Source organism: Ictidomys tridecemlineatus, chromosome 1 (genome assembly GCF_052094955.1).
Source record: "Ictidomys tridecemlineatus isolate mIctTri1 chromosome 1, mIctTri1.hap1, whole genome shotgun sequence".
NCBI lineage: Eukaryota > Metazoa > Chordata > Mammalia > Rodentia > Sciuridae > Ictidomys > Ictidomys tridecemlineatus.
Genome location: NC_135477.1, coordinates 30,938,361 through 30,964,236, shown reverse-complemented (window position 1 = coordinate 30,964,236; position 25,876 = coordinate 30,938,361). Strand labels below are relative to the sequence as shown.

At 41.5% G+C, this 25,876-nt stretch overlaps 1 protein-coding gene across 50 annotated transcripts in view; it reads right to left on the bottom strand.

Annotated features, from left to right (window-relative positions):
* Sorbs1 (sorbin and SH3 domain containing 1) overlaps positions 1-25,876 on the bottom strand; it is a 231,072-nt gene that overhangs the window by 54,135 nt on the left and 151,061 nt on the right. For 22 of the 50 annotated variants that reach the window (XM_078035284.1, XM_078035215.1, XM_078035343.1 and 19 more), the window contains 8 exons: positions 23,139-23,311; positions 21,578-21,641; positions 19,496-19,570; positions 19,110-19,172; positions 10,093-10,140; positions 9,840-9,969; positions 7,876-7,990; positions 2,210-2,293 (listed from right to left, as the gene is read on the bottom strand). In XM_078035284.1, the coding sequence (XP_077891410.1) occupies positions 2,210-2,293; positions 7,876-7,990; positions 9,840-9,969; positions 10,093-10,140; positions 19,110-19,172; positions 19,496-19,570; positions 21,578-21,641; positions 23,139-23,311 (752 nt within the window). The remainder of the gene's footprint in view (positions 1-2,209; positions 2,294-7,875; positions 7,991-9,839; positions 9,970-10,092; positions 10,141-19,109; positions 19,173-19,495; positions 19,571-21,577; positions 21,642-23,138; positions 23,312-25,876) is intronic. The other 28 variants (XM_078036826.1, XM_078036502.1, XM_040271991.2 and 25 more) reach the window with 4 other exon arrangements.

Genomic DNA, 25,876 nt, shown 5'->3' with positions numbered 1-25,876 from the left:
CTCCCTGTCATACTGTCTTCCCAAATTTGTTGGTTCAACTTGATAATAAGCCCACTTTTAGGTGCCTCAAGCCACAAGGAACTGTTTCTCTCAATGCTGTTCCTCAGGATATGGGCATTGATTAAGTTATTCTGGCAAGTCTTCAAAAGTGTTATTATCTCTTAGAGTAAGACCTACACAGAAGGGAGCAGTCTCATTAGGATTAGGAGGTTGGTGCAAGGAATGTGTGTGGCTTCAGAGAAGAGGCCATTTTGAAAAGTATCTCTAAGTCTAAATAATTAAGGGTGTGTAAAGCAATAGGATAGGAATTCAAGTTATAGGAAGGTCCCAATAAACAAATGGACTGTGTTCTCAGTATTGGTTTGAGATGGTTGTACAGTTCTCAGATCAGTTTCCCTTAGAGTCCATGTTAACTTACCAAACTATTCCCAGCTTATTGAATGTATGCTGGGAAAGCAATGATGCCTATTGTCAACAAATATTGTGTGTAACGATAGATTGTTTACAATGATTTAGAAACACAAACCAATCACAATTAACTAGGGGACAAAAGTCATGATTTTTCCTAAAAGCTAACATTTCAGTTAAAAACTAGTTCAATTATTTGACAGAGAAGATGGCTAGAAATTTTTGGCTTCTGAAAGGAATTTCAAAAACAGTCGCATGGAATCTTTATTAAACATAATGTAAATAGTTTTTGCTTTCCTGAATCAAAGTAACATATTATTGTTACATATATCAATTGTGGTGTTTTTTGGGGGGAAGAGGAAGAACTATCTGAGTATCAGAAGAAGCTTTTTTGTGCAATCATTGAGCAGGTTTTAAGAAAAAGAAGAAAAGCAAAAGGGTCAGGATACTGTTATACATTTGAATGTGGAAAAGATTTCTTGAGTACACTTGATGTTTAAATGGTGGCAGAGAAAAAAAGGGAGAGAGAGGAGAAGAAATGAGGTGTCCCCTCCTCAAAGCTTTGGGGAGGGGAGAGGAAAGGAGGGTCAGTTTAGGCTGGATGCTTCCCTCTCCACTGCTCCTAGGTGGCCCTCTTCATGGAGGGTGGCTAAGCAGCCACTGGGAGGGACTAGAAGAACAGAACACCTGTCCTACAAGCAGGATGTTGCAAGCCAGGTGCTCCCATCTCATGAATCTGAACTTCCAAAGAAAGCTCAGCATTGCTAAATCAAATTGTCAATCCCAGAGTACCAGTTTAACTTCTTTCTAATAAGAAAGACACAACAGAATGTAATCTTTTACTGAACGATTAAGTTAATTCCTGGCTGCAAATAAAACTATCATCCCAATCCACCTTTATTCAAAAGCTGGATTCCAGGCTTAAATCTCATACAAAACCTAATAAAATGTTTTCTTATGCTATCTCCTCCACCCACAAATTCTTTTTGAATTTGTAATAATTAAGGTTTTATAGTAGAGTTTTAAAGGCAATGTCTAGTCATCTCGAGTGGAAGGATGAGCTCGATTATCCCTTCTGTCTGATATTCCTTTGTGTGCAGGGCTAAGAAAATCCTTCTTTAAGTATCGAGGTCAATTTGTACAAAAGCCAATTCAGAGTTGTCATAGGGGAAGCTGCAAGATATTAGTCTGAACCCTACATTTGCTAGAATTTCTAACCTCCATTCCAAATGTTGGAAAATATTATTCTAACTTATAAAAATTGTTTCTTAAAAGTTGCCTATCATGGGGCTGCATTTATAGCTAAACCCACAGAGGAAAAAAATAACTTTTTTTTTTTGGTGGTCCATTCAGGCACTTGCCTCACCTAGGTGCTTTTAAAAATATTACTTGAGGCAGCAATCATGCTGGCCGTCCTGTGACGTAACACATTTCCCTGTTGGTCTTCAGCATGTCAAACAGACTTTGGGCAAGGCAATGAACCAATGGCAGAAAGAACGCCATCCACAAAGCTTGTGATAGTTGGTGTCAATGGGGAGTCCCAGAAGAAGCAATGGTTTAGTTGTGCTCTTTGGGATATTCTGGTCAGATATTCTTCCAGAGCTCACTGTCCTCTCTTGGTGAAGTAAAGTAAGGAAAACTTACAGGTTGTAATAAGACAAGACAATCCCACTATCGACAACCTACTTGACTGCTCCCCACTTTCTGAATTCCTCACTCATGGATCTGATCCTTTAGCAGCAACAATGCATCAACAGCATTATTTAAAAAGGTGTAGAACCACTGAAGCTATTAAACTTACCGGTTTCCCAAACTCCAACTCCGAAAAGAATTTATACCAAGGCTCATTCTTTAAATCTATCTCTTCTGGGCTTATATCCCGACTCTATAGGGGTTGGTGATAGGGAAATGGAAGAAAGAGAAGGATAACATTATGCAAAGATTACATAGGAACAGGCCAGTAGAGATGCAGTGGTTTCCAGGGATTTCCAGCAGCTGCATTCAACAGCAGCAATGGTCCATTTTTTACTGACATCAGCAAAATCAGGGAGCTAAAACAGGAGGGAGAGGACGTGTTTATGAAAACAGGGAAATTGAGGTAGGAAGCAGCATGTGACTCATTCTCAGTCCTACGGCAGAGGCAAATGGACTAGAGATGGCAAACTCTGCACCACACTGCAGCTCCTCACAAGAAATCTGAATGTGGGCACAGCAGTATTCCTCAATAATTCTTGATACTGTGGGAGAAAAAGAAAGCCCCTATTTCCTCTTGCAAAGAACTATTAGTTATGAACAAATAAATTGGTGAGCACACCAAACATTGAGCATTTATGCCAGTTGAGTAGAGCAAACAGTTTTTACAGGCTAGTACAGTTTTAGTGCTTATTTGCAAGGTTGCCTTGAGGTTTTCAAAATAAACGAAAATACTGACACTTTATAAAAGCCAATTGGTTAATACTGCATCTTTAATGGCACATGAACAGGTGAGAAACCATGTCCTGTACACAGCAAAGTGGAAGATGACATAAGTAAGAACAGAGAACACAAGTGAAAAAACATTTTAAACAAGCATCTGTGGGAGATGAGTACAGACAGAATATATTTTGTGTTCTAACAAATAAATGTTAAAGAACCAGAAAAAAATTAAGTGAGGGAAAAGCCAGACAAGACAGATAACAGAACAGGGGGAAGAAAACTTCTGGGTTATGTTACAAAAAATAAAATTTCTCATTTCATAACATAGACTGGTAACCTGATTTTTTTGGCTTTAATGTTTAATCAAATATGTACAAAGTGCTGGAACCTTACTCAGGGGAGTAACATAAACTTCTGAAAATAATCAGTTGGAAAATGAATATATAGAAAGAATCGGGTTTCCTCCTTCATACACTGGAGATGCATTCACATCAGACAAAAATATTTGAGGTTCATGGCTGAATTAAACTCATATACGTATGTTTTTCAAAAAAACATTCATGATAATAAATAAGAGTACGATGATTTTCTACAATTGAAAATATAAAATGTACGTATTTTCTATAGGGGTTGAAAACACCATACAAGAAACAACAACCTCCGGGCTACGAGCTTAAGAGAGCTATCATGCACCATGGACAGGTCTTCAACTACCATGACAAAGCAGTGCTTCCTGGATGTGCTTTCCTCAACAAATCAGTTATCAGCCCTTTTGCAGCTTGTAGAAAAGGCTGCAAACTGTCTTGGTGATCTTTACCAGCCTCTTCTTCCAAGATCCCTAGGAGAATCTGCACCATTACTACACTTCCGTTTGTAGGTAAAGGAAGATATGAATATATGGCACAATGCCTTTCTTTAAATGAAATTAAACTAAGTTGAAATCACAGGGAAATAAATACTGAAACACAAGGTCTGACCCTTGTATACAGATAAACCTCCTACTGTTGTCTGTAGGGACCTAGGGCTCCAGTCTTGAAGGGGAAGGCCAGCCCTTCCTGTAGTAAATGGATTCTGTATATATTTAGTGAAATGAGGCATAGTGCCTAAAAAGACACAACCATTTAGGAATAACAGTTTAGACATTGAGACATGCTAGATCCTAATATAATGGGTATTCATGAAACCTATTTGGTGTTTATTATTTTTGCAAATCCTACTTTATAAACTGCTCTCTGGGAGGTTAGGATTTTTTTGTTTTTCAATAAAATGTACCAATTCTTTCAGGAAACTGTCTGAAAGTTTTGGTATTCACAGTCCTGAAAGAATTAACCCACTATATTCCTGAATGCTGTCTGCAGATTGCTGTACAGATGAGGTTAATGCTGGGTTGAGAACAGAATCAGAAGGCAGGTCAAACAACTTGGGTCCTAATCCTGCAGTTCCAAACCTCTGTCATGAGAGCTGCCCAGAGGTAGAGGTACAAAGTTGATACCATACAGCATGAACATCTGCATTTTTTCAAGTATAACTCAGCTGTAGATCCAAGTAAGGAACACATTAGTAGAAAACATCCTTCATGGTGCAGAGAAGGAACCTTGTTCCATCAGGCAGAGCACACTCCATAATGCCAGGCTCTGTTCTTTGCTGGCTGTATTTTCCCAGCTTGATAAAATTCTTGGAAAGGATGAGTGGCTTGCCAGGAAAATGCCAACTATTCAAAGATAGATTTGCTGCTTGAACAGGAGCCAGAGACCAGCTTAAAATTTTAATTAAATAAATCATCTGGACATGATATGTTCATTTGCACAGCCCTTGATAATATTCATAGTTCTGTGTCTATATTATGCCATTTGACCATCTTGCTCAGTATTTCACTAAAGCTGACAGGCTACATAATATTTCTATCTACAGATGAAAACACTGAAGAAGGTCAAATGATTTGCCCAAAGACACAGCAGAGCCAGAACTGGAGCCCAGAACTTACATCTTCCAATTTCTGGTCCAGCATTCTGTTTGCTATACTACATTCCACATCTCATACTCTGAATGAGAGGGGGCAGATCCACTGAGTTTGCAGATAAGACCAAGCAGGGCTAGTAACTAACTTGAAATGCCAAAATAAGGGTGAACTGGGAAGAAATCAAGCTGGGGAAATCCCCTTGTTTTATGCTGCAAATATGTCATGTCTGTAACTATTATTTGAAATGTATGTCCTTGTATTTTATACCTGTGACAGCAGGGACCACAACATTTAACCTGAAGTTTAGCATGTAAGAATGGTTCTATGTATCTGTTAAATTGAGCTCGTGCTCTGTAAGGGACTTCAGAGGAAAGTATAAAGGAACAAAGCCTGGAAAAGGTCATTTGTGACAAAACAGGGACCAACAAGTAGATTTCCAATTCCAAGTCCAGAAGGGAAGAAATGGACTTTTATTATATGAGAGAATGGCCAAGTATACTTAGACCTTCATGAGTCTATCAAATAGGTGAAGAGGTCACCAAGGTTGTAAATCCATGGGGCATTTTGAAGGTAGCAGTGTTTCATGGGTCTTGGTGGTGTGGATATTCCAGGGCAAGATGAGCTGTGGCTGATAAAGTCTACCACTCATTACTCTTGCTGTCAATGTATCACTAAGCCTTGAGATCATCATTTAAACTGCTAGTTAAACAAACATGAGAGTTTTAATGGGGTAAAAATGAGAATGCACATCTTAAAACAAGCCTAGATCTTACATCTGTTACTAGTTTGTATACGTACTGGCAATTAACAACAACAAGAACAAAAAAGTGTATGTTGGGGGGCTCAAATTCTGGTAAGCCAAATACTGGATTCCAAAAGGCAAGACTTACACACTGAAACTCACATTCCAGCTTCTCTGTTCATGAGATAAAAATAACAGGAAAAAAAATTTAACCATAAAGGACTAATTCAAATATCATGAAGGGCTGATTATCAAATGAGTAAGATTCAATTGAAATTCCTCTCTAAATGGAAACCTTCTCTTGGGAAGAATACAGCAATACTGGGTGAAAGGTGCTGGAATTAAATGACTGGACAGGCAGTTCCTCCCTGGTCTGTCGGTGGTGCCCACATGCCCTGGTGGACCAGTCTCAGGCCTGGTGCAACAGAGTTCCTACATGCAAACACCCAGATGGTCCTTTGGGTCTCACCAGTCCCCAGAGGGCCTCTAGAGGGCACTGTGTACCACCTTCCAAGACTAGTTAAAAAAAAAAAAAAAATCAACATACTCCCTTCTCAGATGTGGAAGCTGGAGAGGAAAACGAAAAGAAAGGTGAGGAGGGAGGACGGGGAATTCATGAAAATCAAAGGGATATCAGTTGAGGAAAGGGACCAGGGTGTGGAAAGAGGAAAGAGAGTGGGAAGTAAGGGCTGGAGAGTGATACTGGCCAAATCTTATTGTTACATTGTGTCCATGTAGGAATAAGTAACAATAAATTCCATCATTCTATACAACTATGATGCACAAATAAAAAAGGTGGAAAGAGAAAAAAATCAATAATAAAACAAAAAAAAACAATGAGCCCAAGAACCATGGTATGGGAGATACGTGTACCACTGTGATATCAACGAAGGAAACAAAATTATGTTGTTGTTTTCCTGGTTCTGAATAGTGATTAAATTACTAAGTCAGAGGAAGTGGAAACAAAGAAGAAATTAAGAAAAAAGGGCACACCTTCAGTAAGAGCAATAACAGCCTCTAAATGGTCACTTGGCAAATGACCAAAGGCCTGCAAAGTCCCTGAAATCTTTTAAATGTGTGATTATATGACTGTGGTTCACTACGTTATTACATACTACATTAAGATAACATTAAGTGTTAGGAATATACCTGAAGAGCACGCTTTTCTGGGTGGAAGGGAACCTTCTGTGTTTATTATGAACGAGGCACCTTCTAACAGGAAGAGAACCTTCAGTGAAGAGGGGAACCATAGGCAAGAGCCTCTGCTTGTCTCTACATCTCCTGCTTAAAATACCTGCAGTGCATGGTAAATGCTGAAGAATGACAACTCTAAAAGCACTTCTGTGAACTGTTGACCTCTTTTCCTAATTAAAATTACTTAATGCTCTATGCTTTTGAAGATGTCACATTTTTATTGCAGTAAAAGTCAACCTGACTGTTCCTTAAAAACATGTAGAGCAGGAGAGGTAGAGGGAAATCATTTGAACCTGCATTTCAGGGGGCCTGCTTATGGTATGGTAACAGTATTTAATAAAAACCAACCTCCAGCATAATCATTCCATTCTGTTGCCACAGCCAGAGGGCTGCAATGTTTATGGAGCTTTGGAGAATCCCTTTAACCACACAGAATTTCGAACCAGCTTTTTTTAATGAAGGATGAATAAAAGGAAGCATGATTGGCAGATATGAAACCAGTCAGCTTATAAAAATTCTTCCCATTTCACAGAAGAGGCCATTTTTCCAGGGTGGTCTGGAAACAGATCATTTTCTCAATCATAATTGCTTTGCGATGTGAACTTTAGAACCAGATTGCATATGAAATTAGTCCTCACTATTGCAGTTACCAATAAAGGAAGACTTAAAAGATATATTCTAATAGCCTGGGGCTTTTGCCTCTAGTTATAACATCTTATCAATTATTTGGCTTTTAATGATATACTGGTAAATCCTACAAAATTTATCCTTGTTCACATAAAAGTCACTTTTTAAAAAAACCCTGACTTATTCCAGTTAATGATAAGCCTGATACATTAATGGTTAGACATTTTTTTAAAAGACAGCAGCAAAATCAATCTGTATGTTAGTAGAAAAATTTAAATTAGTTAAAACCATGCACAAAATGGAGCAACGGAGCCACAATAAGAGGATTCTTTAAAAGGAGACTCTCAGGACTTATTTTATGAACACCTGCAACAATGGAAAGGGTAAAAATAATTCATTTTTTTTCACTGTCTTCTAAACAAAGAAAGTCTATCTCAAGGGGGAATGAATATAATCCAGCTGAACAATGCATCTGGATTAAAGAACATGGGCAGAGAGAGAGACAAAAGAACTTTAACATGCACATTACCATCTTTTCGTTGGTCAGAACAGAAGACTTGCCCGGCTGATATTCGTAAATGCTTTTGGGCTCTGCACGATATTTCCTCGTATCCACTTTCTTATCTGGGGGCTCCCAGTCGTTTCTGCAGACAGAAAATCCTATTTCAGCTATTGTCATGAAACCTGGCATCAGCTTTCAACACAGACTGACTTTGGTTAGCTACAGTCTAATCAAGGAATTTTTATATCCAAAGCATAAAATTAGAGTAAGGGTGAATAATTCAGTTGTGCTGGTTCATTTCTCAAAACAGCCAGTTAAATCTCTGTGTTGGTTTCACAAAGGGCGTGAGCCATCCTGTGCTGAAAATGAAGCACAATCAATTGGAGAGACGAAGAGAAGGAGAGAGGAGAAAGAAATGGTAAAGGTGACCTGGAAAAACCTTTCACCTCGCTCTGCTCTCATGAGTTTATCATTCCCCAAACATGCCTGCATCTCCCACTCATGCCAGTGCAGAGAGAGAACATAGGTCCTGGAGCTACTTGACTATGGCTCAAATACTTTTGATAAGACCTGGTAACTAGATGATCTTAGCCAAGTACTTTACCTCTTGGAACCTCAGTTTCCTCATCTGAAAAATAGGGGTCGTTGTAAGGGTTCAATGAGACAATACATGTAAATCAGAAAGCACAGTGCCAGACCTACAGGAATTACTAGATAAACATTACCTGTTACTATGACTATGTTCTTCCCTAATCCATACCCCACCCTACTACCTGCCAATCTCAGTCTTTGGTGCATATTCTTAACCTGGTATCCAGTAATGGGTTTCAGAAGATACACAAATTCTTGGAAACTGTGTGCAAGATTTTTATGCAGGTGTATTACTACTTTGCAGTGTGGTTGCATTTTGTTTTTTGTGTAAGGCTGAAAACTTCTTGATGGCAGGACAACATCTATAACATCTGATATAATCTGCATAAAATGTAGCCAGTAAGTGCCTGATGAATGCATCTCTAAAGGATTTATGGACATATCTAGCCTACCTTTCAAACTGATTACCTAACTCCTCAGGTGGATGCCACTTAGGTATGTGTGGGGCTTTGTTTTTGAGGATGGAAAGGTGAGCCGAAGTGAGACTGAATGTGCATTTGAGGGAAAAATCATTTGAATTGACCAGAGCCTTTTTTATGTAGAGACTGGTAGAAGTTTGGGCTGGAAACTGCATTGGACATATGTCCAGATGGCATGAAATGGTTGTTCCACAGGGCACTTTTAGAGATAAGAACTAAATAAAAGAAAACGGCGGCCAGGTGTGGAGACACACTGTAATTCCAGCTACTTGGGAAGCTGAGGCAGGAGGATTGTAAGTTTGAGGACAGCCTCTGCAACTTAGTGAGATCCTTTCTCAAATAATAAAAAGGGCTGGAGATGTGGCTCAGTGATAAAGCATCCTTGGGTTCAATTCCCCACACTGGGGGGAAAAAATCGGATTGTTTAGCACAGGCATTAAGGGATGACTAATGTCACCTCTTAATAACTCCAAACCTTACATCTTGATGATACACCACATATAAATAAATAGACATGAAAAGTGTGGCTTCATTTTATTCTCTGCTATGAATATATAAACAGGGTTAATATGGACATAGAATATGAAAACCTGTGACAAATCTTGCAGTAAGACTTTTCTTATGAAAAGGTGATGATATTTGTAGTTGACATTAATTAAGTCCACACAACAAGCCAGGCACTACTAGGAATATTTATGTGCACTATCTCAGTTTATCCTTGCAACACTGAGCACAAAGCAGTCAAGGTTTTTATCCCCATTTTACAGATAAGGACATTGAGACTCAGAATAAGTCACTGCTGGTAGGTAACAGTAGGGGATTCAAATTAAATCCATCCTAAGAAAGGAGGCGCCTGGGTCTCAGGAAGTGCTGACAAGGCACTTGGCTGGTCAAGGTGAACACTCGAGAGGCACCACTTACCGTTCTGGGCTTGACTTTAGTGAGGAAGAGCGGGTAGGGAGGGGTAGCGTGGCTGACCTCTTAACTACCTTCTCACCATCAATGTAGTTCATCTCACTTTTTGAGCGAGGCACGGAAAGGGGAGATTTTGCTAGAGAAAGCAAGTGCATACAGACGACTTTATAAACCAATGAAAACGGAAACCAGAAGATGTCTTCCCTCATCCACCACCCCCCCTCCTTGTCCCCCGCAACCAGGAAACTCAGTCACTTACTGTCTTCAGAAAAGGAGTATCGGGGAGAGTACAGATCAGAATCATCATCTGGTGAACAAAAAAAGAAATGATCAGGACAAATGGGCTACTAAGGAACTGGACTGCACATTCCCCACTTCCACAGCCTGCACCGAATCCAGACACACCAGGGAACCCAGCAGAGAAAGGAGTCAAGCACAGGGAAGCTACACCACAGCAGACCACACTGAGGAGAGGAAGGTTTGCAGAGGCCACCCAACCCCGGAGGACCTGCAGTCCCGACAGGACGTGAATGACCAATGCTTGGCAGATGACCGCTGCCTATCACTGGGAAATGCATGGGGACAAATAGCCAAAGGTCTTCTTCAAGAGACACCTCCTGCCAAAGCTGGAATACAGATGCCCGAATCTGGCCAAGTGGGAATCAGGGGCTGAGATGCATCCCAGTGCTCCTGCTCAGTCACTGGTTCTGCCTGCCAAGAGCCATGGGGTCCTGACAGGTCTTCTTCAGGGGCCCTGGGGCTGCTATTGCATGGGAAGGGGAGGCCCAGAAGGTGTGGTTGCTGGCTCCCCACCTCAGCTTTGAAAGGTTTCACATTTTAAACTTCCATATGTAACATCACTAACAGAGGTTCTGCAGCAAAGAGTTGACAAAAATCCATATCATAATTTGTTTTGTTTCCACCTCAACCTCATTCCACGAGGAGATTTCTCTCCTTCCTTGGGGCACAACACACCCATGGTTGATGTGGTTACATGGCCTGCTCTGCAAAGGAACTGCCTGAGCTAAGTGTCTAAACAGTGACTCCGGAACAAGTCAAACCCATAAGAGTTTCTGTGGTACGAGATGGCTTTCTAAGGGCGTGGCACGCTTCACTAAATAAGCTTAACACTGGGGCTCTAAAATGTGCTGAATAGAGAGATGAGATCTGAACCCATTAAATGGCTGTATTTTTTTAAACTTAAAAATCAGGCCACAGGGACATTATTTTCTGGAGGGTACTGGGGATTGAACCCAGGGGTGCTTAATCACTGATTCACATCCCCAGCCCTTTTTTGTATTTTATTTAGAGAGAGGATGGCGCTGAATTGCTAAGTGTCTCACTAAGTTGCTGGGGCTGGCTTTGAACTTGTGGTCCTCCTGCCTCAACCTCCCAAGTTGCTGGGATTACAGGTGTGCACCATCATGCCTGGCCCAGACCACAGGCATATTTTTGGGAACAGATTTCTAAATTGGATCTGTCCTGAAAATGCAGGTTATTCAGTCACTACATCCCCATGACGATACTTCCAAAGCATTACTCCTAAGAGTTGCTCTCAAACAGTCATCCTCCTTTTCTAATATCTTGCTAATCTGAATTCAGAATTTATGCATATGGAATGAAGACCCAATTTCTTCCCTCAAAATTCATAACTTTAGTGAAGGGCATGACCTAACCAGCAAAGGCAAGCCAATCTAATGTGCTATGTTAATGACAAAGTGTTAATCAAGTCCTTGTTTCTACAAAAATCATTTTAAGTTTCAGAGCAGAAACTATCAGAATTTTTTATGAAATGTAAATAAAGCTAGCATTGCTATTATTTTGAGTCAAGCAACATTGAAAGACAGCTTCTCTAACCATCTTGTGCCCTCCTTTCTCCCCATTTATATCTGTCCCTGGTCCTCAGTCAAAATAATAGACAACAATCAGGTACCAAGGCATATTTTCATCTCTTTCCACCCTTTTATCTTTAAGGATAAGAATCAACATCAAGGTTGAACAGGGCTTCAGCTTCTTTACCAACACAACCAAGCCATTCACTATTATAAATTGAGTGCACAAGTTTATTTGTTCACTTCTAAAAATAGGGCAGGGGAAGGATAAAATGTATTTTTGGAGAGACCATACTGAAGAATTTTGTGTTCCCAGTTTTTTCATTTTTTTGTTTTTTAATAGGACTTCTGCCATGACATCAAACAAAACGAAAAATCAGCTTGGCTCACAAGGACTTGATTAGGAAAAACAGTGCCTGTCCAAAACAAAAATTAGCTTAGTGAGAAACCAAAACATTACTCTTTCAAGTCTGGCCTAGTGTTTTTAGCTCAAAACCTTGTGCCTCTCTGAATCACAGAAAAATTAGAATCCATCATGAGATGGTGAGGTGAAAGTTAATTTATAATTATTACCTGGTTCATAAGGCTAGAAACAATTCTTGGGGGGAGGGATGTCATTGAAATACTTAAAAATGATTTTTTTAAGCCTGAACTTTTTAAAGAAAAATGTTTCTCTCTAGATTCTTCTAATGTGGAATTCTAGGAGGCTTATTAGAAGACAATGAGAAGAGCCAGGTACAGTGGTGAACACTTGAATTCCCAGCAACTCAGGAGGCTGAGGCAGGAGGCCAGCCTTAGCAACTTAGGGAGACCATATCTCAAAATAAAAGGCCTGGAGATGCAGCTCAGTGGTAGAGCACCCCTAGTTCAATCCCAAATATTGCGGGTGGGGGGACACAGAAGTTGAACTCATTTGAACCACAGATGAAAACTAAGTCAAAATGAGTTATTTATCGAAATGTAATTGCTTAATAAATATAAAACTGTCAGAAGAAGAGTATAATAGAGTAAATCTTTTATAATAGTAAACCTTGTGTGAAGAGAAGCCCTCTAAGAGATAACACCAAAAACACAAACAACAGAAAGAACAAGGTTAGATAAAACAGACATCATCAAAATTAATATTTGATGTTTGTCTTGAAAATCTAAGAGAAAAAAAATTTACCCCAACTTAGGAATAAAAATAATAATAGTAGCTCCCAGTATTGTCCAGTAATAGCTGAAAATTGACTGATATCCTCTCATTTAAACTTTGTAAAAACTCCAGTAGGAAATAAACACATCATATTTCAAACAAGGTCCAAGCAGGGTAGAAAAAATTTGCACAATGAGAAAAATACAAAGGAGGAATGGATTCAAGGTCTCTCTTCCTCATGTCACCTATTAACTTGTTATCAGGATGTTGCTTCGTTCTACGTTTCACACCTTCATGTGCCCCGATCCTGGGAAAGATGAAGACCTCGAGTGTTTCAGTATTGTTTTTGTTGTGGAAGACGCAAAGGAAAGTGCTGTCCTGAAACTCAAGTACACCATTGGCCAGACCCATCTCCAGCCCTCGAAGCCTCTGCTCCACTTTTCCACATTACCCCGTCCTGAGTGATGCTTGAGCAACATTTCTGAGTTACCCCACCACACCCTCAGTCTTTTTGCTGCTGATCTCTGGGGACAATGGTAACACTGAGTCTTTTAGTTGTAGGTGAATACAACACCTTTATTTTGCTTATTTATTTTTATGTGGTGCTGAGGATCAACCCAGTGCTTCATGCATGCAAGGCAAGTGCTCTACCACTAAGCGACAACTCCAGCCCCCGAGTCACTCTTGCTATAGTGTCTTCCATGTGCTGGTTTTTTAAACCTTCTCTGGTGAGTCTGCACTGGGAAAGACAGGTAGACAGTTAGAAACACCAAGGAATGGGAAAGTATAAGAAGTATCTGTCTGTACTCTGTGTTAGAGCTAGCCCAGGGGTGGGAGAGTACTGTGTGTGTGTATGTGTGTGTGTTTGTGTATATAACCATATCTAAAACCCACCAAGTAAAGTGTTTCTCGAGTTGTCGATGAACTAGTGTTAGAAAGCCTGCCTTATTTTCTTCAGGATTCTTGAAAACAAGGCCACAGTGAAGTCCGCTGAGCTGGAATCTTATAATCGCGGCTCATTGTGGAGCCATATTTTATTTGTGCCCCTCTTGCTCTAAGCAGAAGACATCAAACCTTGGCAGCAACACTCACAACTTCCTACACCACTGATTCCAGGAAGCCTGAGCACTATGCAGGATTACAGGGGGTGAACAACTCACTTCAGGGACCTGAAGGCCCCTGCTGGGCTCTGATGTTCATGCACCAATGATTCTCCCCCGGGGATCTGGCAGTCTGTTCTTGGTAGCACAATTTAGGGACAGTTACCCTCCTAAAACTGCCAGGAGCCACATAATTGCCTTTTCAACCACACTGACTTTAAATGAGCTCCTAAATGACTTCCCCCCCCCCCCGGGTTTTTGTTCATTTGTTTTTGTTGAATTTATTAAAGTCTTAAAGACAACAGGAGAAAGTACTGGTTGAAATTGATGTTCTATGAACATAATGTAACTGACCAAAATGGGCTGATGGAAAAAAAAGCAGCATTTGTATAACTACTGCCTATGTCATTACATTTCTATTTTATATACCTATTAGGTCTTTAAACCTAAAATTGCCTTTATAGTATGAATGGCTCATCTTTAACACAGTAATTTTCCCTTAGTCAACATAATTCTTTCTCAGACTTTACCCCACATACTTAGGAAGAGCAAGGATTAAAGGGTAAAGATAGACATGTACAAACATCCCTCAGACAAAAGCAGTTAAGGAAAAGAGGAACGTACACGGATTTGGGTACAGAGTCTGTGATATGAAAGGAAGAATAAGCAAAGGAGGCAAGAAGGTTCAAAGAAGCCAGGACGTCTGGGAGCTTGGGGAGAGACTTGCCAAGTTGTCTATGATTTGATTAAAGGCAATCAAATTTGAAGGGGTAAGAAAAGGGCCAGCACAGGGTGCAGAGTAGCTGCAGAAGACATATTCAGAAAAAAAAAGACATAATTCTATGGAAGATAGGAGGCAAAGCAGGAAAGGTGTTAGAGGGAAAAGTCTGGGAGGCCTATTGGGTTAGAAAAGGACTCACCTCACCGTTCTCACCTCCTATCAGATCCTTGGGTCCTGAAGTTAGAAAGGGAATATAACTCCTTCACTTCTGAACTATTCTGCAGGCCAAAGACTTCTGCACTTGCTAGGCAAAAACCTTCAGAGCAGCTCTTGTAAGGAGATCAAAGGTGACCACTGAGAGCGGCTCCGCCCCTCTTCTGGGCAGTACTAGCCAGAGTTTGGGGCAGGAGGCACAAATCCTGGCCAACCATACTCCCAATAGAACGATTTGCTTGAATACAAGCAAAATAAGGCTATTATTGGAAATCCTGCAAGGCCAGTAGAGGATTATTTTAACTGATGTGCCTAAGAAAACCAGCCTCCTTAAATCCTTGCTTAGTGCAATCTTGTCTAGGAACAAGGAAAAGGCACAACGAGAGAGAACACTAGAACATCACCACTAGGAGTGCCTGTTTTTGAGTCAAAGCACCAGGACATTGCAGTGGCCACCACCAGCCTGAAGTGCTGTGAGAGGTATCCACAAGCCAGGGGGAAGGCTAGTCTCTGGGACTTCACCTCTGGTGACAGATTCCACCCTGTCAGAGTGGGTCAACTGTTCCTCAGAAGCCATGCACCACAAAGTAACCTATCCATTACTTGGTTTTGGTAAAGATTCCTAGGTATCCTTATATCCTCTGTCTTCCTGACATCAAATGTACCAAGTGAGCAAACATCATTTGCCATCTTCAGGGTAGAAAGTCTAACTCTTTTGAATCTGCATTCCTCACTCTAATTAATCCTGCCTGCATCTAAATTTCTACAACTGCATCTAGGCAAGTATCTTCATCCCTTTTGCACTCTGGGGAAGAGTGGTGCTCCTCCATTGCAGTGGTTCTCAATGCTGGCTGATTGGGACTCCCAAACACCTGGACAGCTTTCCTAAATATATCTCCCAGACACCATCCCAGGAGACACTGGCTCAGGATCCTGAGGCAGCTCTGACTTGGGGGAAGCTGGATACCCTCAGTGAGGCATCAGAGAGCCCCTGGAAAGGAGGGGCCATTCAAGGGAGTACAGGAGTGCAGCATAGTCAGTAAAAGCCCATGTTTAGGGGCCTCTTAGACCTACCTGGGTTTGGATCCTGGCTCTGCCACTTACTATGTTATATTGCATATATTAGTTAACCTCTCTGAGTCTCATGGGGTCACTGGGGGGGGTCGAAAATCAGATAACAATAGTGATTCACTCAGCATACAGTCTAATACTGCATAGCATAAGGACTCAGTAAGTGACAGTCCCATGGTCATCGCAGTGGTGGTCATGTTACTACCCTTTACAGGATTAGTGGTGAGATATGGAGGTACTGGCTACCATACTGCTGGCCCTAAGAGAAGGAGGTGGGGAAGGGGAAAGGGCTACATTTGTGAAGCTGCTTCTCTACAGCTCTTTCTTCCCTTACCTGCTTCATGAAGCAAAGTGTAAGCACATGCAACACACAGAAGCCTCAAAGATTGTAAAATGATTGAAGGGACGGTTCCTTGCTGGGATTGACAGTGGTTTGTTTTTTAAAGTATATCTTAAACCTCATTGATCAAGATATAATCATTCTGTTATCTTCTAAAAGTCTGGCCAGACATTCACTTGTTGACTGTTAAATGCGGGGGGGGGTTGCTAAGCTAGCATACAAACTCACACGGCCCCTTGCTATTTAGGAGAGTCAGTCTTGAGCTTTTAGAAGTGTCTTTTTATACTATATCAACAATTAAAATTTAGACAGAGGCAACAACCCTCAGGCTAGGCTCTGGTAGGTTTACTACAGATAATCTTAGTTCCAAATTCTGAATTAAAACAATACCAGCAACAAGTTTTTCCCTAAGAGACCAGTTCTGGACCATCAAGTGCTCACATTCTTCAGTAAAGCTGTTTCTTTCTTAAGGCATGTTAAAATCTCTGGGCAGACCCTCCATTAAGTGCTAACTGTCTTTAATGCCTTTCTTTGAAAGGCATAAATCTTTCCTATGTCAAGAAGGAAGTGCACAGAACCCAGGGCCACCTTTTGGGAGCAGCACCACGGACAGGGCTGGGGTACTCTGATGGAACCCACAGATAACATCTAAGCCACCAGCCATAGATTCAGAAATCCAGAGGATCTTAGTCCAACAGTTTAAAAAAAAAATGATCTAGTTTAAACATTTTCCTCATTTGTAAAACGTCTTTATCTAATGGAACACATCAGTGATCTGTGCCTGGATATGTCATCTAGGCAGAGATGGGGGCGTGAGATAGCATCTATCCTATTTTAGAAAGGTCTCCAGGGAAGATGACTTCTTAGAAACTTGTGTTAAAGTCTAATCATCTTTGTTATTTGGATGTCTTAATGTTCAACCTAATTCTTTTAATTTTCCCTTTTTTGGTCTTTGAAAATAAAAAGTATAATAAGGTTCATGTCTAAATATATGTGGCAAGTTACTTACTATTTATGCCTTGAAGAAAGAAAAAAAAAAAAAACCCCGCTTTCCTCTTGTGCCAGATTTGATGTACACCAAAAGGCAAATGTTAACATAAATCAGGGTTGAAGGGCGCGGTGGCTGATGACATGGGAGCTCTGGGGTGAGGCCATGACATCCCGTCCCAAGGCTGAGGAAGCCATGGGCACTGCCTGTGATAGGCCTAATCAGTCCTCCAGTCCAGCAGGAGACACTGTTCCTCTCCACAGGACTTCTCCAAGGGGCCCTCCTCCATCTGTGCCCATGGGACACTGTGTCCTCAGCATGCTCTGCACTTGTCACCTTACCTACAGGGAGCCCCATCTCATAAGTGGGTTGAGCTCACAAGTATAAATAAAGCACAAATTCGGAACTGTAATTAGTCACATTTATTCTAAACAACGCCTTGCCCAACTCAGTCAATTGTTTCTTCAGCAATGCTTTCAGCTAGAATCAGAACTCCCAAGACAGAAAGACTAACTTATCTATGCCAAATAGTGAGGAGGTTACGGATCAAAATTTTAAGTCATCAGCTTTGAGTTCTGGGGTTTACTCAATAGACTTTTCCTTCAAAATAGGCCCCAGGCATGATACGTACGATATTTCATGTCCCAACATGTCATCTCATATATGATAAGTGATCAGTAAGAGTCCAGTGAATGACCAGATGAATGACTTTACAAATGGTGAGAAGGGCTGGGCTGATCAGAGCAGAGCAGCTTTGAGATGGTAGCACCAGAGTTCTAAAATAAGCACTCTGGTTCCACAGTGCAAAGCTTTCACTCATTATATTCTCCAGGCATTACTGAGGACCTGTTGTGTGCCAACAAGATTTCTGCAGCCTCCAGACACATGCTCTTGCAACTGCCCCTACAATGGGCACAGTGTGCTAAGTCCCCCTTTCCAAATCCCTGCCAGGGCACTTGATGTATTCATGGCATTATCATTGGTTGCCAGTATAGCGCATGGCACAGAGCAAGTGCTCTGAACAACTAGAATGAAGTTCAGAGCATTAAACCTACATCTCCTCCTAGAAGAGTATTTAACAAAGTTTCCTCTTCCAGACTCTGTCCCTCCTTTTTCCGGGTCACTCATCCAAAGATCAGACCATGCCAGCTACTATGATAACTCTTCAGATATTGCCCCTAACTCACCTTTTAGAAGCTTCTTTGACAAGAGGACTTTTTGCCCAAGTAAGTACACTCCGAGACACCAATGTGGCTGTGCTCCCCAGCAAGACAAATTCCTAGCAGCTTTTGTGAATTGTTTTCCAGCTTGCCCAAATCCTTATATTCAAGAGATCTCATCTCTTACCATGACTGAATCTTATATTTCGAAACCACATCAAGAACTCCCTCCCAAAGGGAGGTCAATGGCAAGAGGAGCCCAGTGACAAGTTAGTTGAATGTATAGGATGCTGAAAGAGGTGATGTGTTTGTTTTTGTGAGCCAGCAGGTCCACTTCCTGCCCGTCCACCACAATGACTCAGCTTCACCAAATCACTGCCCAGCCACCAGCACCAGATGACCACCCCCAACACCAGGTCCTGAGACATTGGTATAGGCAGCTTTTCCCAGAGCCCCACATGTTCCAAACATTATAACTGAGCTATGATGGCTACTCATTAATCATGCAAACCCTAAGGGAATAGAATTAAAGTACCATCTGGATATACTCTGGTTATAGAGTCAGCGAGGAATGAGACAATACCACAAAACACAAGGTTAGAGGGAAGCAAATGAATGGGAGACAGCCCTAAGCCACCAGGAAAAACCCCAAGGTGAAAAAAAAAAATAATAACAGCACCAGTACAAAGAGAGGCACACGGTTTTCCTTGAATTACCTTCAGATTTAGGACTAGGAGTAGAAGCAGGAAACTGGTAGGTAGGAGTGTAAGGATTGTCCTCTGTAGCAGAGAAAAGCAGTGGATTTTGAAACTATCCACCATGAAGTGGAGGCACTGACAAATTCCCACTTGAATGACTGATTACCTAGTTTAGTGTTATTAAAGCACACCAGCGTCACACTTAAAAATAGATTAATGAATTAGAAAGGACTTAGTTATTTTAATACAGCATATCATGCAAATGAGTGAAATAAAATTTTCACCAACCAAAAAAAAAATGACTATAAAAACAAAATCTAAAAGCCAAATCTTATGCCTAAAATAGAACTCTAAGAACTAATTAAAGGCTAAAACAACAGATACGCCATCTAAATTTATGGTACCTTCAGAATTTTGCTGGATTTCAGGAAGTTCAGGGAATTTGTACGTAGGGAAATAAGGGTTTTCTTCAGGAGTGTCTAGGCAGAGGAGCAGGTTTGGGAGAGAGAATAGAGGAAGATACAAATGGAGACAATGAACGAGGAGGAATCCACATACAATTTAGGCTCCTTGAATTCTGGAACATGGTAAACGTCACTAGTCACATGAAAGAAATTCAAACTGCTTTAAAAATCCAGTCCTTTTGCCTGAATTATTAAGACACATCAAAAGACACAATATCATTACTTCCCTTGGTCAAAGAATTACATCAAAACAGGCTCCAGTGTGCAGAAAGCACTTAGCGCAAAGCTTCAAGCTCTCACTCTTATGGGCAAGAAATATTAATTTTATGATAATGAGTAGTATGCAATGGAAACACTATCCTAGAATGATTTTTTTTTTAAGCGTGTATGGTAGACATTAGAATCAAGGCAAACAAGTGGAGTCTCAATTTTTCAAATACCCCTGTCTACCATTAGGACAGGTAGTTGTGTTATCACCTGTAATTTAGTTAATAACTACATGAGAACACCAACACTGCCTGTGAGGCAAAACTACTTTGCACATATGCAAGCACTCGTCCCTGCATTTAGCCTTTCATAGCTGGATGTGAATATGTGAGAGAGTCACAGATGGCCAGAGGCAGTGGAGAGTAACTTTAGGAAGTGACCAGTGGAAATGACCCCATCGGATCACAGAGACCCAGCATTTAGCATGGCCACTATGAATAAGCTCATCCACCCAACCACAGCCGATTTAGTCTTGATTCAGAAAAGCTAAGTACTGTTTCTAAATATTTAGAAACACTTTGAAGAGGGGCATACCTGGTTCATTTTGAACCCAGCAAGAACTTACTAACAGTAATGTTAATTGACATCTGCAGCTAATTAGAGAACTTGGATATTTGTAGCTTACACAGGAATACTGACTAGAACACTCTTTCTTTGCCTTCATGTACCATCCATGCCAGGCGGTCAGACTGGATTTGGGAACAGGGAAGGACAGGATGCTCTGCCCACAGGAGGACTGATACCCTGCCCATGGTGCAGCTACATCCCTGCCTATCAGTTGATTGGTGGCACAGGCGGCAATGGGAGCTGGTGGGGTTGTGACCTGCCCGAGCACTGGCCTGGGGTTCTCCCACCATGCTGGGTCACTGGCTGACAGCCCAGTGGGCCTTTAATTGGGAAGCACCTGTTTCAGCTTGAGCAGGCTCTGGTGTGTCAGCTCTTGACTGATTCTCAGGGCTACCTGCCAAGGGCTGGCTGGCAGCTAGGGGTGCTTATTTTTCACATTAACATAACCTTAGAGGTGCGCTATGCATCATTATACCTTCACAAGGCCAAACACTTTCTCATGTGGATCCTGCAACATTTCTCAGAGGAAGGAAGGCAGGATAAACACAGAGAGGCACGTGACTGGCCCAAGGTCACATGAGTGTTTAGGGGAGTGAAACTAGAAGAGTTTTTTTTTTAATTTTTTAAGTTTATTTTTTAGTTGTTGATGGACACAATACCTTTATATAATTTATTTATTTTTATGGGATGCTGAGGATTGAACTCAGTGCCTCACACATACAAGACCAGTGCTCTACCACTGAGCCACAGCTGCAGCCCCGAGAACAGTTTTCTTAACTCAGTTCTTAACTCAGATTTCTCAACTTTCTCTACTCATGAGGCAGTCACGGGCTGACACAGGACATACCTAAAGCTGGAAGCAGGTGAGAGATGGAGTTGCTCGCATCTTAGGCAGATAGGTGCTGGAGCTCAGGCAGAGTGCTAGGCTCAGCCTGCTGCATTCCACACAGTTGGGAGGGAGGACTTGTGAGCTGACCTCAAATTATAAAGCTGAGGTGGGCATACAGGTGCACCCTCCCTCCTGTGCTCTCAAGGAGCATGGCTGGATTCAGGCAGATCAGTACCTAATGGAATCCAACTGCAGGACCCAATCTCCTGGAGTCTAAGCAAACTAACTTTAGGATGATACTCAAGAGTCAATATGGGGGCACACAGCACAGCACAGCTTCTACAAATGAAAACCAGTACCTCTGTTTAGTTTGTGGATCTGCTTAAACATGGTCTTGTACCAGTCTTTTGATCTCTCAGTATTCTGGAGAAAAACAAAGGCAAAGAATAAGATAAAATGGAAATTGCACATTTCAGAACTTTTATGATTACAAAATCAAAATCAGACAGGAAGTGACATCTTAAGTCAAAACTATTGAAAAAGAACTAGGAGATTCAGACAGACATGAATAAGCTCATCCACCCAATCATAGCAGATTTAGTCTTGATTCAGAAAAGAAGTACTAAGCATCTCAATATTTAGAAACATTTTGAAGATATAGAAACATTTTGCAGAGTGATAGTTGGCCAAAAGAATGCAGATTTTGATAAAGGTATACAAAGACTTAAAATATGTCCATTCTTAATTTTTTTAAAAAAATTTTAAAATCCTTACAGAGAATTTATTTCCAAACACAAACTATGGGAACCTGAAGTAAATCCTAGAAATCTGATGCAAAGAACACTTGCTTATTATGCCATGGCATATAATATATATATATATAATCCATTCCAGATTATTCTGCAGAAATGCATATAAAGTCACCTTGCATAGGGCCAGATTCAGAATGAATACACTAACACATAACCCATTATAGCATTCAATGCCAGAGTTTTCACCCTCACCACAAAGCTGGGTTTTGTTTGTTTGTTTATTGTAGCTATAGCTGCTTTTGGTAATAGTTCTCTTTCTAAATTACTTACTACTTAGGACAAGAGCAGCATTCTTTTGAGGCTTAGCCCACGGCTATGTCTACCTACTTTCTCCAAAAGAAAGCAAAAAGAAACTAGTCCCTTTTCCAATTGGAAATCACAGGGAAGCATTGTAGTCAGTGGCCTAGTGAACACATGGAGAGGAATGGAATTCACCTGAATCCAGTTTCAAAAGGCAGGTTTCCCTGAATTCCTTAGGCTGACAGGAGGACTAGCATGCCTGACCAGTGGACAGGGCTGCTACTAGACCCCACCTTCTCCTGGAGGCCTTGGTGGGCTGAATCCTTCCAGTGGCTATATCAGAGTTTCCTCCTCCATTTGTATGTGTGGAGGTAGTTCCTACCCAGGGGGATCTTCTTCCTGAACCCCAAAACTGGGGCTCTGGACCTCACACTCTCCAGGGTGCTCTAACCCTGGAGCAAGAATTTCTGAACAGACTCCATGGAACAATAATAAAGGAAGATTGCCTGTGGCATTCACCCCTGGAACACTCACTCACAAGCCCAAAGCCTCTCTGAGGGTCTGCTGCAGAGAAATTTCTTCAACTTTGTCCCACTCAGACATTCCTCCTTTTCATTTGACCACAAAACCCTTTCTTTTTCCATGAAACTTATAAACATCCCACGCCACTTTGGGAAAAATTGCTGAACACCAAGTTTGGAACACAGCTTATCGTGGGTCTGGCACTTGGGGTCTGGTGCCAGTGTGAGCACCCTCCCCTCCAGGCCTGTGTAACCCATAGACGGGTTCACATGCAATCAGGGCTGTGCTTTTATCACAGTTTAGTTAAGCTGAAACCCATGAAGGACTTTTAGGTCAATACTCATACCCGAAGTGGGATGCCCACTTCATCCGTGGACACATTGCTCAGGTCTTGTGCACTCTTCACCACCCGCCTACTGTCATCCTTTGCTCTTTTTTCAGCAGCCCTGACAGGCGAGGTGGGTTTTTCCTGGGCTGGTGCAGAGTCCTGCTCACCCACACTTCTTTCTGAGACAGGATCTGGAAATAAAAAGCAATCATTAGCTGAAGCTCTTCTGGTAGCTCCAAAGCAAAAACTCACAAACCATCCAGCTAAAACAAAGTGTGTTTGCTAATTCTCAACTGGAACTAGTTCCACTTAGGGCAGGGGTCAGCAAACTATGGCTCATGGGCCAGTCATCTGTTTTTCTAAGTAAAATTTTATTGGAATACAATCAGATGAGTTCATTTACACTTTATTTATGGTATTTTAACACTACCACTGCTGAGTTGAATAGCTATGGCTTCAAAGTCTAAAATAGTTATTATTTGGTGTTTAAAAAAAAAAGTTTGCCAACAGTGTGTTTTGCAGAGGTTTGCATATTATGCTCTGGGCATCCAAGTAGTTCTGACTAGTCCAGAAATTAAGGGAGCAGATAGGACTATAAGGAGGTGGCTAAACATTACGGGAAAGTTCTTATTTCATTGTGGGAAAGTCACTTTTTTGTGCCTTAGTTTTCTTATCCAAAAAATGGTGATAACACTTCCATTGGCAACCTCACAGCCAGGTTGTAAGAGAACTTATCAAGATAACTTAAACCACAGAACTCAGAGAGCTGTAAACTGCTACATGTTCATTATGGTTTATTTAATTTGGTTCAAGACTGGAAATTATGGAGACCTAATAAACATGCCAGGTCCTGTGTACAGATTTATACAATTATTTATGATAGTTGTTATTCCAAGTCCTGTCATTCATTAGAGAGGCACTGACTAAGCACCTGCCAGGTGCTGTGCATAGTGGACTGACAGTGAATATCTCAGAATCTTGGCCCACAGGGAGCTTACATTCTAATGGGCAGAAAAAGCAAGCGCAGCAGTGAAAAGGCAGGATGATGAGGTCTGATACATGAGCCAGCATCCAACATGTCTAAGGAGAAGCCAAGCAGATAAACAGGAAGCGGAAGGTGTTCCTGCCCAATTGAACGACATAAGCAAATGCATGGGTGCCTCTGAACTACTATGAGCTGATTATGTGCCGCGCATTGCACTAAACTCTTTATTTTATCTGCCCAACAACCCTGAAAAGAAATTATTGTCATTCCTCCTTTTTTTAAAATGGTTAAGGGGACCAAAGCACATAGAAGTTAAAGTACCCAACCTGAAGTGACACATCCAGCACGTGGCTAAGCTGGGATTTGACCTAGTATCTGCCTAGCAGTCCTCTCTGAATCATATCTTGTTTTGTATCCCTCCAAAATGGCACCAAGGTTTCCAGTCTGGGAGCCTAGCCTAACCCACACTGAGACATTAGGAAAGGAAACTGGGTTGGAGAAGGGAGGGAAAGATGGCTGCTTCCATTTTCAGAATACATTTGAGAAGACAGTGAGATACTCAGGTAGAACTGCCCTAAAGACCCCTTGGAGAAACACAGAGGAAGCCCAGGTGAGATGCCCTGGTAGGAATGCAATTTTAGAGCAAACTCACAAGGCTAATATCAAGGAGATGGCAGAGTTCAGTGTGGAAGGAAGTGACAGCATAGCCAAAGAGCTGAAGTTTTGCACTGAGGGATGCCAAAGGTACAGGAGGAAAAGCAAAAGAATCCTCAAAAGGATGTTGGAGTCATCAGAAGAACAGGAGATAAACCAGAAAACACAACAAGGTGCCATGAAACCAGAGAAGACAGAATTCCAAGATGTGGGTTAAACACGAAAAAAAAAAAAAAACCATAAATTGAAGCAGAGGAGGAGGAGGCATTAGATTAGGCAAGAGGAAAGTCACAGGAACACTCTGGGGTAGCCATTTCAGGAGGACAGTGTGGGTAGGTGCCACACTGCCGAGAAAGGAACAAGTGTATGAGCAGGCTGTAGGGAGGGAATTCAGCATGGAGGAAGGAATGAGCCAGATGGTAATTGGAGAGGTCAAAAGACTGGAAGCAAAAAGGTGTAAACCAGGGGACCCTGAAGTCCTGTGGATACAGTCCATAAGATGAGAATGAAGGGCATGCAGATCTGCCTGGCAAGCAGTAAGTGCTCAGGAATCTGCTCCTTGATTGACAGAGAGGTGCCAAGTGCTGTCTGGCGGCTACCCCATGGTGAAATGGAAGGACCTAATGGTCCCTGCAAAGTAGTGAAATTCAGAGATGTCTGTGTGGAGGGGAGGCTGGAGAAGTAGGGGAATGGTAAAATCCACATGCTCAGGTTGAGGATTTTCAATCAACTCAACAGGATCAGTCTGCCATGATTTCAAATGGATTTCTGAAACTCTTGCTGCATTTGTAAAGGCAAAATGATTCCTAAATATTCTGTGTGAGAAGAATCAGTTTAGTGAGTGCTTCAGAAAACCTGATCCATGGCACCATCACCGTATTAAGGCCAGACTGGCTTTATGAGAAGAGTTCTCATGCTCCCAGGAAATTCCAACATGGGGACAAGGGGTTAGCAGGAAGCCTGGAAGTGCAGGAGGATTCTGAGTTACCCAAGTCTACCCTTAACATGGCTCTCTGAGAGTTCCCCTCCTACCTGGAAAGGGCTTTCCCTGAGTGAGATCAAGAGGGCGCAGGAGAATTAATTCCAAGCTCTGTTTTACCCAGTGCTTAGGGGCCTT